This window comes from Anomaloglossus baeobatrachus, chromosome 4 (assembly GCF_048569485.1).
Source record: "Anomaloglossus baeobatrachus isolate aAnoBae1 chromosome 4, aAnoBae1.hap1, whole genome shotgun sequence".
Classification (NCBI taxonomy): domain Eukaryota; kingdom Metazoa; phylum Chordata; class Amphibia; order Anura; family Aromobatidae; genus Anomaloglossus; species Anomaloglossus baeobatrachus.
Window position 1 is genome coordinate 229,995,762 of NC_134356.1, and position 16,339 is coordinate 230,012,100.

The 16,339-nt window shown below is 44.1% G+C and overlaps 1 protein-coding gene across 4 annotated transcripts in view; it reads right to left on the reverse strand.

The window, feature by feature from the left end:
- The window catches only part of LOC142303401 (putative tetratricopeptide repeat protein 41), a 118,560-nt gene that overhangs the window by 29,108 nt on the left and 73,113 nt on the right, over nucleotides 1-16,339 (reverse strand). For 3 of the 4 annotated variants that reach the window (XM_075344720.1, XM_075344722.1, XM_075344719.1), the window contains exons 10-11: nucleotides 13,583-13,719; nucleotides 5,392-5,575 (exon numbers count right to left, since the gene is read on the reverse strand). In XM_075344720.1, the coding sequence (XP_075200835.1) occupies nucleotides 5,392-5,575; nucleotides 13,583-13,719 (321 nt within the window). The remainder of the gene's footprint in view (nucleotides 1-5,391; nucleotides 5,576-13,582; nucleotides 13,720-16,339) is intronic. The other variant, XM_075344721.1, reaches the window with a different exon arrangement.

Here is a 16,339-nt window from a genome sequence, read left to right on the forward strand (position 1 = left end):
GAGAAGGTCTGGGCGGTCCGGGAGATGCCACGGCACCTCTACGGACAGACGGAGCAGGTCTGGGTACCAAGCTCGCCTGGGCCAGTCTGGAGCAATGAGTATGACCCGACGGCCCTCCATTCTGATCTTGCGCAGGACTCTGGGCAAGAGAGCTAGAGGGGGAAACACGTAAGACAGACGGAACTGGGACCAATCCTGAACCAGCGCGTCCGCTGCAAAGGCCTGAGGATCGTGGGAGCAAGCCACGTAAACCGGGACCTTGTTGTTGTGCCGGGATGCCATTAGATCCACTTCCGGAGTGCCCCACTTGCGGCAGATCGACCGGAACACTGCCAGATGCAGAGCCCACTCGCCGCTGTCCACGGTTTGACGGCTGAGATAATCTGCCTCCCAGTTTTCTACGCCTGGGATGTGGACTGCGGATATGGTGGACTTGGAGTCCTCCGTCCACTGAAGGATGCGTTGAACCTCCAACATTGCCAGGCGGCTGCGAGTCCCGCCCTGGTGATTGATGTAGGCAACTGCTGTCGCGTTGTCTGACTGGACTCGAATGTGCTTGCCCGCCAACAGGTGGTGAAAGGCTACGAGAGCTAGGAGCACAGCTCTAATTTCCAGCACATTGATCGAGAGGGCTGATTCGGACGGAGTCCAAGTGCCCTGTGCTCGGTGGTGGAGAAATACTGCTCCCCAGCCGGATAGACTGGCATCCGTGGTGAGGATCACCCAGGACGGGGTCAGGAAGGAGCGTCCCTGAGACAGAGAGAGGGGCCGAAGCCACCACTGAAGAGAGCTCCTGGTCTGTGGCGACAGAGCCACCAACCTGTGCAAGGAAGAAGTCCGCTTGTCCCAACAGCGGAGAATGTCCAGCTGCAGAGGACGCAGATGGAACTGGGCAAAGGGAACCGCTTCCATTGACGCCACCATCTGACCCAGCACCTGCATGAGGTGCCTGATGGAATGACGGCGGGGCCTCAACAGAGAGCGCACCGCCAAATGGAGGGACTGCTGTTTGACTAAGGGCAGCTTGACAAGTGCCGGCAGAGTCTCGAATTGCATCCCTAGGTACGTGAGTTTTTGGGTCGGGGTCAGAGTGGACTTGGGCAGATTGACAAGCCACCCGAATTGAACAAGAGTGGCGAGAGTGAGCGAGACACTCCGCTGACAGTCTGCACTGGATGAAGCCTTGACAACAAGGTCGTCCAGGTAAGGAATCACTGCCAACCCCTGGAGGTGCAGAACCGCAACCACTGCTGCCATGACCTTGGTGAATACTCGAGGGGCCGTGGCTAACCCGAAGGGGAGAGCCACGAATTGGAAATGTTCCTCTCCGATTGCAAAACGTAGCCAACGCTGGTGTGAAACTGCAATTGGCACATGCAGATAGGCATCTCTGATGTCGATGGATGCCAGGAAATCTCCTTGGGTCATTGAGGCAATGACTGATCGCAGAGACTCCATGCGAAAATGCCGCACCTGAACATGCTTTTTGAGAAGCTTGAGATCCAGGATGGGCCGGAAGGAACCGTCCTTTTTGGGGACTAGGAAGAGATTTGAGTAGAAACCTCTGAACCGTTCCCTGGCGGGAACCGGTACAATTACTCCGTTGGCCTGCATGGGGAGAACGAGGCCCCTGCCGCCTCATAGACAGACTTGGCCAGGAGGTCAACCTGGCGGTCAGTGGGATCCTTAAGTGAGGTGCCATCAGCCACAGATACAACTGTCCGGGCTGAGAGTCTAGACACCGGAGGGTCTAACTTTGGTGAGTGAGCCCACTCCTTGACCACCTCTGGTGGAAAAGGAAAACGGTCATCAGAACCACGCTTTGGGAAGCGTTTGTCAGGACAGGCTCTGGGCTTGGACACAGTGGCCTGAAAACTGGAGTGATTAAAGAACACACTCCTTGTTCTCTTAGGCGAGGTAAACTGGTGCTTTTCTGCCAGAGAGGGTTGCTCCTCTGATACTGGCGGATTGAGGTCCAGTACAGAATTAATGGACGCAATCAAATCACTAACATCTGCATCACCCTCGGTCAGATCAATGGGGCACATGGAGGTAGCGTCCGAGCCCCCAGTAAAGACATCCTCCTCGTCCTGCGAGTCGGCTCGTGAATCGGAGCCGCGGGACGAGGAAGGAGAGGGGACCCTGCATCTCCTTTTAGGAGGACGGGGTCTGGGAGCAGATGAAGAATCCTCTGTGAGCTCTGCAGAGCGAGCCGAAGCAGCAGAGGCATCCTGAGAAGGGGGCTGATGCATGCTCAGCAGAGTCCGGGACAACTCTCCCATGGAATCGGCAAAGGACTGGGATATAGACTTAGAAAACAATTCTACCCAAGCCGGGGGTTCAGCCACCGGGGCCGGAGCAGCCGGAGGGACCACTGGGGAGACTCCAGGCTGAGGCACCACCATGTTAGAGCAGGCATCACAATGTGGATATGTGCTCGGTTCAGGCAGTACGAGCTTACATGCAGTGCATATTGAGTACAGCCTTACAGCCTTGCTCCTAGTGTGAGACATGCTGCTGAGGTGGGGGCTCTGCAGTAAAGAACACACTCCTTCAGAATGACCTCCAGAGAGTGTATAAGAAGGTCCACAACCAGAGGTTGTGGCTTACCAGACCGTTTTGTGTGCCCTCCGGATCCCACAGCTCGGACCCCCAGACAGGTTGCAGAGATGCAGCAGCCAGCGCCGATCAGTGTGAGAACGCTGATAAAATGGCGCCAAAGCGAGGAGGGGGGGCAGGGCCTAGTCCAAGAGCGGGAATCGGAGGGCCAAGGAGATATACAGGGGAGGGAAACATCTCTTCAGAGAGGAGTGTCCTCCCCTGTGCCGAACGGCCGGTGGGCGGCGCCGCACTGTCCCTCTGCATGACTGACATGCAGGGGCAGTGAAAACGAAAGTAGGCCGCAGCCGAAGCCGGGGCCTAAATTTTACAATGCGGCCGGCGCGCAGGCACCCTCGGCGCGGTTCTCAGGTGAAAACCAGAGAACCGGCCGGAAATGTCACCAAAGTAAACTGACACACTCTCCCCAACAATAAAGATGCAAGGGACCCCCTGACAATAACGTCTCAAATACTTAGCTTGTGAGACGCAGGGCCAGGTCCCTGAGGGATGAGTGCTCCGTCCGGCAGGGTCCTGAAAGGGCTGCGGATGGAGACCGGTCTCCTGCAAAGCAGTGAGAACCGTGCTGGCTCCCACTTCAAGCCAGAGCCCGAGGGATCGTGAAGGAGCGCGGCATGTAAGGCTCCAGCCTTGAAATCAACCTTAACAACACCGCCGACACAGTGGGGTGAGAAGGGACATGCCGGGGGTCCAGCTTGGACCCGCTTTTCTTCAAACTCTTTAAAATCAAAAATCAGATGAGAATGCATGTGTGGATGTGTGCCTCCTGAACACAAAGCATTGAACTGGCTATATTTGGTTATCCAGGGGGTGTATATGCTCGGAGGGAGGAGCTACACTTTTTAGTGTAGTACTTTGTGTGTCCTCCGAAGGCAGAAGCTATACACCCATGGTCTGGGTCTCCCATAGGAACGATGAAGAAATGGTCATCATGATATAAAAAAAAAGAAGATATCTCACCGATCCCAATGCTCCTGGTCTCATAGTTTCCACTTCCAGCTACAGCAATGGTGCCCCAAAACAGGGACATCACTACTGGAGATAGGTGCAGCTACAGCCATTACTTGTCTGATCAGTTAACCAGGGCTGTGGAGTCGGAGTCGTGGAGTCTGAGTCGGAGCTCATTTTGGTGGAGTCGGAGTCGGTATAAAATGCACCGACTCCGACAATATATAATAAATTGGGGACAGTAGTGCAATGCAGAATGTGCTGAATATTTTTTTTTTTTTCTAATTTAAAATTTTATTGAATTTTCAAAAAACATACATGAGAAGAACAAAAAACCATGTTGCATCAAATAGCATTCATCGATAGTCTGAACGATAAACTATCATGGGCTTGTGCTGAATATTTTACTAAATAATAACATTTAGTATATTGCTTATATTTAAGTGAAAAATGTATTGTAGTACAGTGTGAACATTAGACATTTAATTATTTTTATGATGCAATAATCAAGATATTTAGATAGAACATAAAATATATTTATTGGAATACAACTTTAGAACACAAAAAACTAATAAATTGTAAATATGTAATATATATATATATATATATATATATATATATATATATATATATTTATATATATATATATATATATATACACACACAAGATATATATGTAATCTACTGTATATTACATAGTGTGTTACATATTTACAATTTATTACAGTTTGTGTTCTAAAGTTATATTCCAATAAATATATTTTATGTTCTATCCAAATATCTTGATTATTGTATCATAAAAATTATTAAATGTCTGATGTTCACATACACATGTTCATGTATTACAATAAATTTTTCACTAACTATAAGCAATATATGTAGGAGTCGGAGTCGGAGTCGGTGCAAGAGAAATTGAGGAGTCGGAGTCGGAGTCGAAGGTTTGGTTTACCGACTCCACAGCCCTGCAGTTAACACCTGTGTATTGAGAAGGACCAGCGAGGGAACAACCAATTGTAAAAAGGGGAGCATCATTGCTTATTTTTACGCAAATCTGACCAATATTTAGCAAACATTTTCCTTTGTCTTAAAGGGACTGCATCACTGCGAACGATCCTTTTTATGTTTTGGCTTTAGATGAGAATCTCCTCTATACATCATCTAGAGACTGAACAGAGGTTGTCTTAAAGGGAATCTGTCACCAGGTTGTTGCTACCTAATCTGAGAGCAGCATTACATAGTGACAAATACTCTGATTCCAGTGATGTGTCACTTAATGGGCTGGTTAGTATAGTTTTGATAAAATCACTGATTTATCAGCAGGACATTAGTAAACCTGCTGCCATGTAGTCTTCCATGTTAATGAGCCCTCACACTAACTGCTATTAAATGACAGCTGCCAGAGGTGTTTGTAATGACTCACAGCTCTGCTTTACTTTATGCAGTAGATGCTAGCAGTGAGATCACAGAGAAGAGCAGGGCTTTGTGTCATTAAATACCTCACAGGAAAAAGCTGGATTTGCCTCAGCATGTTCTTTTGTTTTCCCCTACTTGATACCTCCAGCTTATGATTGATTAAAAAAGTAAATTCCTGAGAGATGAATTTCTACTAATACCCCTTTGGTCTTACCATAAATTAGAATCTGAACTTCATAAGCCTATATCTCTGCAACAGAGATGAGAAATTAATTAAAAGAAAAAAAAACAACTTTCATTTTATTCAGCTATGGAGCCACTAGATCCTTTTTAATGGCCATCTCATATACATGCATGACATTGGTCGTTAAAGGGTAAATTAAATGTAATACATATTGAAACAAAGCCTACCTCTAAGTCTCAGCAGATTGTAATTATTTGCTTGTTTTTTCTTGTTAAAAAGACACTGAAGGTTATCTAGCGCCTTCTCATAATAAATAATTGCTTCTTGCCAGGAGCCAATGTCTCGATATAGATCTCCAGACATTTTTTGTGACCACAACAAGGCTTTATTGTTTCGGTTTTCTGCAGATTCCTAAAGAATACAGAAAATAGAGGCAAAATAAATCGATATATGAAAATGTTTATTTGGAGTTTGTGATCATTCCACACAATTCTCATATTTGGGCTGGATTTCACTTGCTCCAGATTTTGTGACTATACTAATTTAGATGCATATTACCAGTAGCATCTTTTCATACCTTGTCTTTTGACAGTGATTTTATTTTTTTTACTTCATTATTGATTAGTGATTTTTTTGTCACACACTCTACTTCTGTTTATGAATAAATATTTTTGGAACAAACTCCTGTTACTATCACTAGATCTGGAACAATGCCTGCTGCAGGGTCCACTTTCTTTCTCCTCAATTTTTTTGCTATGGGTTTAAACCCTTCATGCACCCTGCTGTAAATTTATTTCACGACCTGGGTGCGCATGTATAAAGTGGCTCAGGAACTCTTCCCCCTCCATACACGGCAGATGCCGGCTGTAATGCATAGCCGTCATCTTCCTATAACAGCATCAATCGGGGCAGTCACGATCGTTGCTATTAAAGGGAACCTATCAGCTGATACATGATGTCCACGGCTTAGGCAGCATGTATCAACTACTGGCTATATTATCCCAGCCAGGTACATCTGACTGAAAAGCTGACAAAGACTGAAAGGTATCTGCCTATACGCACACTGTCAGTTCAGGGAGAAGCCGCCAGGGATCCACCTGTCTGACTAGAGTACAGTGCGGCTTGGTCTCCACTGGCTTTTAAAGTATGTTTTTGTCTGAAATTCCACAGCTTTTCGGAGTCAAACATACCTTGCTGGGATAATACACGGTTTGGGCAGCATGTATCAGCTGACAGATTCCCTTTAAAGGGAACCGGTCACCAGATTTTTCCCTATGAAACTAAAAGAATCACCTTCTGCAGCTCCTGGGCTGCATTCTAGGAAGGCGCACCTTGGTCCTGACTCCCCTTTTAGACCCCAAAAATAACTTTATAAAACTTGGCCCTTAGGTATGCTAATTACCTTGGTGGGCCACAGGGGCTGGCTCATTTTCTGCTCCGTTTCCCCCCTCCCGCCTCTGATCACCAGCCTCCTTCCTTGATTGATTGATGTGATGACGCCGATCACCAGCCTCCTTCCTTGATTGATGTGATGACGCCCTCCGTCATCCTCCTCGTCGCATTTTCAAATGCACAGCAAACACCTCCCCAGCATCATCCTAGTACCAGTCCATAATCTTGAGCCTGCGTATTTAGCTCACCGGCGCTCTGCCCGAGATATGGCAGAGTGAACTGCGCCTGCGCAAGCAGACCTAAGGCGCGAGATTTGAAAATGCGACGAGGAGGATGACAGAGGGCGTCATCACATCAATCGAGGAAGGAGGCCAGCGATCAGCGCCAGATGGGGGGAACGGAGCAGAAAATGAGCCAGCCCCTGTGGCCCACCAAGGTAATTAGCATACCTAAGGGCCAAGTTTTATAATGTTATTTTTGGGGTCTAAAAGGGGAGTCAGGGCCAAGGTGCACCTCCCTAGAATGCAGCCCAGGAGCTGCAGAAGGTGATTCTTTTAGTTTCATAGGGAAAAATCTGGTGACAGGTTCCTTTTAAGTGCTGCAGTCAGTCACTGGCAGCAGCATTTAAATAGAGCAAGCTCCAGTATGTACGCGCTCACCAGTGCCTGGCGGCCCCACTATGTGCTTATGGGGAACTTGATGGGTTACCTTTGCAGCCAGAGGCCTGCTGAAGGTGCCTGTTGCAAGCATCTTGGTACACCTTTAAAAGCTCAGTTATAACATAAACTATGTGCTATCTGCTACAGTGATATGTAAAGGTTTGGGCACCTCTGGTCAAAATTACTGTTATTATGTACAGGTAAGTAAGTAGAAGATGAAATGATCTCTAAGAGGCATAAAGGTAAAGATGATGACACAATTCCTTTGTATTTTAGGCAAAAAAAACAACAAAATAATTATATATATACACACTGTATATCTTTATCTTTTACATTTTAAAAATTACATAAAAGAAAATGGGCCAATGCAAATGTTTTTTGCACCCTTGGAGACTTATATGCTCAGATAACTTTGACCAAGATTTCAGACCTCAATTAGCCTGTTAGGAAAGGTCAGGTGGTGCAGATTTATAAAATCCCAACCTCCTCTAACCTTGTGTCAAAAACAGCAGCCTTGGGTTCTTCTAAGCAGTCACAAAGCAGGGGAAACCTATAAGAAGACAGCAAAGCATTTTCAAGTTGCCATTTCCTCAGGTCGAAATGTAATTAAGAAATGGCAGTTAACAGGAACAGCAGAGGTCAAGATAAGGTCTGGAAGACCAAGCAAAACTGTGAGAGCTGGTGGTAGGATTGCTAGAGAGCTAAATCAGAACACCCACTGACTGCAAAAGACCTTTAGGAGACTCTGGAGTTGTGGTACAATGTTCTACTGTTCATAGACACCAGCACAACTATGGCCTTCATGGAAGAGTCATCAGAACAAAACGTCTCCTATGTCCTCACCTTAAAATTCAGCATCAGAAGTATGCAAAAGAACATCTAAACAAGCCTAATGCATTTTGGAAACAAGCCCTGTGGACCTATTCGGTTACAATAGAACTCTTTGGCCACAATTATCAAAAGATATGTGTGGAGAAAAAAGTGCACAGAATTTCATGAAAAGAACATATCGCTAACCATTAAGCATGGGGTTGGATCAATCATGCTTTAGGCTTGTGTTGCAGCCAACGGCACAGTTAATATTTCATGGGTAGAGGAAAGAATGTATTCTATGAAATTTCAACAAATTATTGATGCAAACATAACATCATCTGTAAAAAAGCTGAAGTTGAAAAGAGGATGGCTTTTACAAATGGATAATTATCCTAAACAAAAATCAAAATCCACAATAGATTACATCAAAAGGCGCAAGCTGAAGCTTTTACAATGGCCCTCACAGTGCCCTGACCTGAAAATCAATGAAAATCTGTAGCTAGAGCTCAAAAGAGCAGTGCATGTAAGATGACCCAGGAATCTCACAGAACTGGAAGACTTTTCAAGGAAGAATGGTTGAAAATCCCTCAAACAAGAATTGAAAGACCCTTGGCTGCTACAAAAATCAATTACAAGCTGTGATACTTGCAAAAGGGGAAGCTACTCGGTAGTAACCATGCAGTGCCCAAACTTTTGCATCGTCCCATTTTCCTTTTTTCTTAATTTAAAAATGTAACGGAAGAAAATATTTTTTTTTTTGCCTAAAATACAAAATAAATGTGTCATCTTTTAATTTATGCCTTTTAGAGATCATTTTATCTTCAACTTGATTAACTGTTGACAATAACAGTAATTTTGACCAGAGGTGCTCAATTGTTTGCATGCGACTGTATACAGCTCTAGCAAAAATTAAGAGACCACTGCAAAATTTTCAGTTTTTCGGATTTTTCTCTAGGTATATTTTTGAGTACAATGTAAATTGCTTTTTTATTCTATAAACTACTGACAACATATCTCCGAATTTCTAAGCAATAAAGTTTGTATTTATTTTCTGAAAATGAGAAATGGTCAAAATAAAACAATGCATTGCTTTCAGACCTCAAATAATGCAAAGAAAATAAGTTCATAATCATTTAGAAACCACAATACTACTGTTTTAACTCAGGAAGACTTCAGAAATCAAGATTTTGTGGAATAACCATGATATTTAATCCCAGCTTTCATGTGTCTTGGCATGCTTTCCACCAGTCTTTCACACTGCTTTTAGGTGACCTTATGCCACTCCTAGTGCAAAAATTTAAGCAGTTCTTCTTTGTTTGATGGCTTGTGATTTAACTTGACTGCATTCCAGAGGTTTTCAATGGGGTTCAGGTCTGGAGATTGGGCTGGCCATGACATGGTTTTGATGTGGTGTTCCTTCATCCACATATTGATTGAGCTGTGTGGCATGGCGCATTGTCCTGCTGGAAAAAAACAGTCCTCAGAGTTGGAGAACATTGCCTGAGCAGAAGGAAGCAACTGATTTTCCTTGATAACCTTGTACACAGCTTGATTCATACGTCCTTCACAAAATTTAATCTGCCCAATTCGAGCCTTGCTGAAGCATTCCTAGATCATCACCGATCCTCCACGAAATTTCACAGTTGGTGCAAGACACTGTGGCTTGTACGCCTCTCCAGGTCTCCGTCTAACCCATAGATGACCAGGTGTGAGGCAAAGCTGCAAATTAGATTTATCAGAGAAGATTATCTTACTACAGTCCTCTATGGTCCAATCCTTATGGTCTTTGGCAAACTTCAGCCTGGCTCTCCTTTGCTTCTCATTAATGAAAGGCTTTTTCCTAGCTTTACTTCACTAGAGCCCTGCCTCTAGGAGCCTGTTACGAACTGTTCTTGCTGTGCACTTCACCCCAGCTGCCATTTGCCATTCCCTTTGTAGGTCACTTGATGTCATCCTGTGGTTGCTGAGTGACATTCAAATATGATAACAGTCATACAGGTCAGTGGAGAGTCGCTTTCGCCCTCTGCCGGTCTGTAGCTTTGTTGTCCCCAATGTCTGGTGCTTGACCTTGTTGTAATGGACTGCCGTCTTAGAAATTTTAAGGATGGAAACAACATGATGCACTTTATCACTCTGCTAGTAAAGCCAGAATAGAGCCCTTATTTTCCTCACTCAAGACTTTTCTTTTCAACTCCTTTGGAATGGTTACAAGTTATGTTTTCATTCCTATTACTTTTGGGATATTACTAGCACTTGTTTTGCCATCCAGCTTGTCCCATTGCAAGAGGACTGTGAAGACCACAGCAGTGTTTTTTTATACTTTTCCTTGTTAAATAAGATTTGGTTCAGGTGATCACCAAATCAGAAGCACATTAAGTAGAATGACGTGTACTCTGGTTGGAATTCAACTGACACTGGAATGGAATGGCTGTCAGACATGTACAGAACCTGACTTTTATAAAACTGTGCAGTGGTCTCTTCATTTTTGCCACAGCTGTATACTGTGATATTGTGGAATAGCAAGTATAAGCTAAAAAATAAAAATAGGAAAAAATAAAAAAGTGGCATTTTTAGACTGGGAATGGCCCAATAACCATGGACCTTCCAAGTCTGCTAATATCAGCCAGCAGCTGTCTGCTTTATCCTTGCTGGTTATTACAAATATGGGGGACCCCACAATGTTTTTTTTCATTTATTTAACCATAAAAAACTATCCAATAGGCTCCACAGGGTGCATTTTTTTTATATATCTGCCGCTCTGTCTGTTTCACTCTCTTTCGTGCTCTGAAGGTCTCTCGCACTCTGTCTGTCTATTATCTATTTCTATTGATCTTACAGAAAGACTCTCTTCTCCAATGATTAATGTAAAAATCCTTTATTGGTACATCAGTTCAAAAGGATATGCATATTAAAACCATTTAAAAAGAGAAAATAGGTGAATAGGTGTAGGATGATACAAACAAACCCAGGGCATAATATAAAAATGTTGTTGGAATCAAACTACCGTATACGTCACTTACTTCTTATCTCAAATGAATATCTATGGCAGCTGCGATCAATTGCAACAGACAGCATCAAATAAAATATCTAACGTGGAACAATAGTTTAATAGATGAACGACTGCTCCACGATCTACAGCTCGCAACCAATTTCTGCCTGATGTGTTATATGAGGGTTATATTCCACCATTTAAACTGGGACTATGAGCAGGAGGCTGACATTATCTGGTTTCCACCAGATAACACTACATACTAGATAGAATACATGCAGCAGTATCCTGGATCCTAACAGATCAGCGCCACCTACAGGATATATAGTGTCACTAAGAAATAAGAAGAATTCACATCGGCATAGTAATACATAGAGTCTTTCTTTTGACTAATTCTGCTAGAAGTGAAATATTAATATGTGTGTGTGTTTGTTTGTGTGTCTGTGTATATTGTGTGTATATTATGTGTGTGTGTGTATATATATGTATATATATATATATATACACACACACACAACGTATATACATACACTATATATTATATATATATATATATATATATATATATATATATATACACACACACACATATACATATGTATACTCACACACGCTCACGCACACACATATATATATATATATATATATATATATATATATATATACATACATATATACATATATATACAGTGCCTACAAGTAGTATTCAACCCCCTGCAGATTTAGCAGGTTTACACATTCGGAATTAACTTGGCATTGTGACATTTGGACTGTAGATCAGCCTGGAAGTGTGAAATGCACTGCAGCAAAAAAGAATGTTATTTTTTTTTTTTTTTTTTTTTTAAATTGTGAAAAGTTTATTCAGAGGGTCATTTATTATTCAACCCCTCAATCCACAAGAATTCTGTTTGGTTCCCCTAAAGTATTAAGAAGTATTTCAGGCACAAAGAACAATGAGCTTCACATGTTTGGATTAATTATCTCTTTTTGAAGCCTTTTCTGACTAATTAAGACCCTCCCCAAACTTGTGAACAGCACTCATACTTGGTCAACATGGGAAAGACAAAGGAGCATTCCAAGGCCATCAGAGACAAGATCGTGGAGGGTCACAAGGTTGGCAAGGGGTACAAAACCCTTTCCAAGGAGTTGGGCCTACCTGTCTCCACTGTTGGGAGCATCATCCGGAAGTGGCAGGCTTATGGAACTACTGTTAGACTTCCACGGCCTGGACAGCCTTTGAAAGTTTCCACCCGTGCCGAGGCCAGGCTTGTCCGAAGAGTCAAGGCTAACCCAAGGACAACAAGGAAGGAGCTCCGGGAAGATTTCATGGCAGTGGGGACATTGGTTTCAGTCAATACCATAAGTAACGTATTCCACCGCAATGGTCTCCGTTCCAGACGAGCCCGTAAGGTACCTTTACTTTCAAAGCGTCATGTCAAGGCTCGTCTACAGTTTGCTCATGATCACTTGGAGGACTCTGAGACAGACTGATTCAAGGTTCTCTGGTCTGATGAGACCAAGATCGAGATCTTTGGTGCCAACCACACACGTGACGTTTGGAGACTGGATGGCACTGCATACGACCCCAAGAATACCATCCCTACAGTCAAGCATGGTGGTGGCAGCATCATGCTGTGGGGCTGTTTCTCAGCCAAGGGGCCTGGCCATCTGGTCCGCATCCATGGGAAGATGGATAGCACGGCCTACCTGGAGATTTTGGCCAAGAACCTCCGCTCCTCCATCAAGGATCTTAAGATGGGTCGTCATTTCATCTTCCAACAAGACAACGACCCAAAGCACACAGCCAAGAAAACCAAGGCCTGGTTCAAGAGGGAAAAAATCAAGGTGTTGCAGTGGCCTAGTCAGTCTCCTGACCTTAACCTAATTGAAAACTTGTGGAAGGAGCTCAAGATTAAAGTCCACATGAGACACCCAAAGAACCTAGATAACTTAGAGAAGATATGCATGGAGGAGTGGGCTAAGATAACTCCAGAGACCTGTGCCGGCCTGATCAGGTCTTATAAAAGACGATTATTAGCTGTAATTGCAAACAAGGGTTATTCCACAAAATATTAAACCTAGGGGTTGAATAATTATTGACCCACACTTTTATGTTGAAAATGTATTAAAATTTAACTGAGCAACATAACTTGTTGGTTTGTAAGATTTATGCATCTGTTAATAAATCCTGCTCTTGTTTGAAGTTTGCAGGCTCTAACTTATTTGCATCTTATCAAACCTGCTAAATCTGCAGGGGGTTGAATACTACTTGTAGGCACTGTATATGTATGTATATCCATTATACTCCATGGGGAAAACTAGTAATCTAATACCATCTTAAGAGACACTATTTAGCTAACTAAACTCTGACACAACCACGGTCGCCTCTACATTCAGGCAGATAATGTCATTCATCAGCACCTGCCTGATCACTTTGTCTGCACCATCAGTGAACTAAAGTGCTAGGTCATGAAGACCTGTTACTTGGGAAATAGTTGCATATAGTGCTAAGGGTCACTTACTCAATGTAACTTTCTCAATGTAGACTTTTTAATCAGTACTCACCAGATAATGTTCAATGGAGGAGAGGATAGAGCCAGCTTCTATGGTCCTACCAATATCTTTAAGGCACTGTGCAGCAAATAATATCACGCTGCACTGAGGAGTCACAGCAGTGGCATTCTCTGTAACAACCAATGAACCTACATCATAACCAAAATAGAACAATCTTTGACCTTTTTATTCATTTATTTTTCCTACATTACTAAAGTGGTTTCTCTCATCTTTATACCCTGTGTATGTCATAGGGAAATGGACTCCCAATATCACAATGCGAGCCACTACATTATGTTGTCATCGTTTTAAAGTGGTCCTTTCACCACTTACTATATGCGAAATTGGCTACATTATGATAGCGGGGCTGAAGATCTAAAAAACAAAAAAAACAAACCATATTTTTATTTTTTGATTTCTCATCTATTTTGCAGAGACATTGGCTTGCAAATTTTATATGCTAATTTCAACTTCAACCAAGTGGGCATTTGAAGAGATTCTTTTCTAGGGGCGTTTACTTTACAGGCAACAACATACAGGGGAATAAATGAAAATTACCTCAGAAGAATATACTATAACTGACTTAAGGCCGCTTTACACACTGCGATATCGGTACCGATATCGCCATCGTGCGTACCTGCCCCCATCGGTTGTGCGACACGGGCAAATCTCTCCCCGTGTCGCACAACATCGCCCGGACCCGTCACACTACTTACCTTCCCTGCGACGTCGCTGTGACCGGCGAACCGCCTCCTTTCTAAGGGGGCGGTTCGTTCAGCGTCACAGCGACGTCACAGCAGCGTCACTGAACCGCCGCCCAATAGCAGCGGAGGGGCGGAGATGAGCGGGACAAACATCCCGCCCACCTCCTTCCTTCCACATTGCGGGCGGGAGGCAGGTAAGGAGAGCTTCCTCGTTCCAGCGGTGTCACATGGAGCGATGTGTGCTGCCGCAGGAACGAGGAACAACTTCGTTACTGCTGCAGTAACGATATTTGAGAATGGACCCCCATGTCACCGATGAGTGATTTTGCACGTTTTTGCGACGATGCAAAATCGCTCATAGGTGTCACACGCAACTGCATCGCTAAAGCGACCGGATGTGCGTCACAAATTCCGTGACTCCAACGAGATCACTTTAGTGATGTCGTAGCGTGTAAAGCCCGCTTTACTCAGTGTCAGTTAGCAATACTGATATGTCTAGCAAGGTCACACTGAGATCTCACTGCCATCGCTTAGGGGTACTTCTCACATAGCTAGATCGCTAGCGACATCGCTGCTGAGTCACGGTTTTTGTGACGCACCAGTGACCTCATTAGCGATCTCACTGTGTGTGACACTGAGCAGTAATCTGGCCCCTGCTGTGAAATCGCTGCTCATTACACACTGCTCTGGTTCATTTTTTGGACGTTGCTCTCCCGCTGTGAAGCACACATCGCTGTGTTTGACAGCGAGAGAGCAACGATCTGAATGTGCAGGGAGCAGGGAGCCAGCGTCTGGCAGCCTGCGGTAAGCTGTAACCAAGGTAAATATAGGGTAACCAAGCGAAGGGCTTTGCTTGGTTACCCGATATTTACCTTGGTTACTAGCGGCCACCGCTCTCCGGCTGCCAGTGCCGGCTCCCTGCTCCCTGCACACGTAGCCAGAGTACATATCGGGTAAATAAGCAAAGCGGTTTGCTTATTAACCCGATGTGTACCCTGGCTAGGAGTGCAAGGAGCCAGCGCTAAGCAGTGTGCGCTGGTAACCAAGGTAAATATTGGGTAAGCAAGCGCTTGGTTACCCGATATTTACCTTAGTTACCAAGCGCAGCATCGCTTCCACGCGTCACTGGTGGCTGGTCACTGGTCGCTGGTGAGATCTGCCTGATTGACAGCTCACCAGCGACCATGTAGCGAAGCACCAGCGATCCTGACCAGGTCAGCTTGCTGGTGGGATCGCTGGAGCGTCCCTAAAGTGTGACGGTACCCTTAATGTAAATAGAAATGCAAGAGGAGGAGAGCAGCGGTGTGTGTCATTACATACAACACTCTGCATCTATCCCAGTCATATGGTAATAATGCCCAGGTAATTTAGATAGATGACGAGCATTGTATGTAATAGGCTGCTTGCACTCTTAAGCCCTCTTCTTACATTACATGTAATTATGTACATACTTCTTATGTAATTCATAATGTAATGTCATCACAGTGCAGGTAGAGGAGAGCTGCAGAGTGCAAGCAACCTGTCACATACAACATTCTGCATCTATTCCAAGTACCAGGGCCTTTTTCCCCAATGTCTGGAACAGATACAGAACAGTGTTTGTAATGATACACAGCTCTCATCTCCTTCTCTTTCTTTGTAATCACAGTAGGTGCAGGCAGTGAGATGTCAGACACATTATTATACTGAAAAAGACAGTTCAAAGCTTTTATGAGGGTGTGTTTTTTTCTCCTTGCATGACACCTCCTGTCTATGATTGGTTAATGTTCTGCAGGGGAAAAAGTAAATTCCCACGGAGAAGTAAAACCCCCTTTGGGTGAAGGAGAAAATGGCATGTAAACGTTACAAGCTAATAAATATACGACAGTGATGATAAATAAAAAAAAATTGTTTTATTCAGAGCTTCAATTAGGTTGTAAAAAGTAGTGAAAGGTCCTATTTAATTGCATAGGTGCGTTAAGGTTGCTTTACACGCTGCGATATCGGTAACGATATATCGTCAGGGTCACGTCGTTAGTGACGCACACCCGACGCTGTTACAGACATCGCAGCGTGTGACACCAAT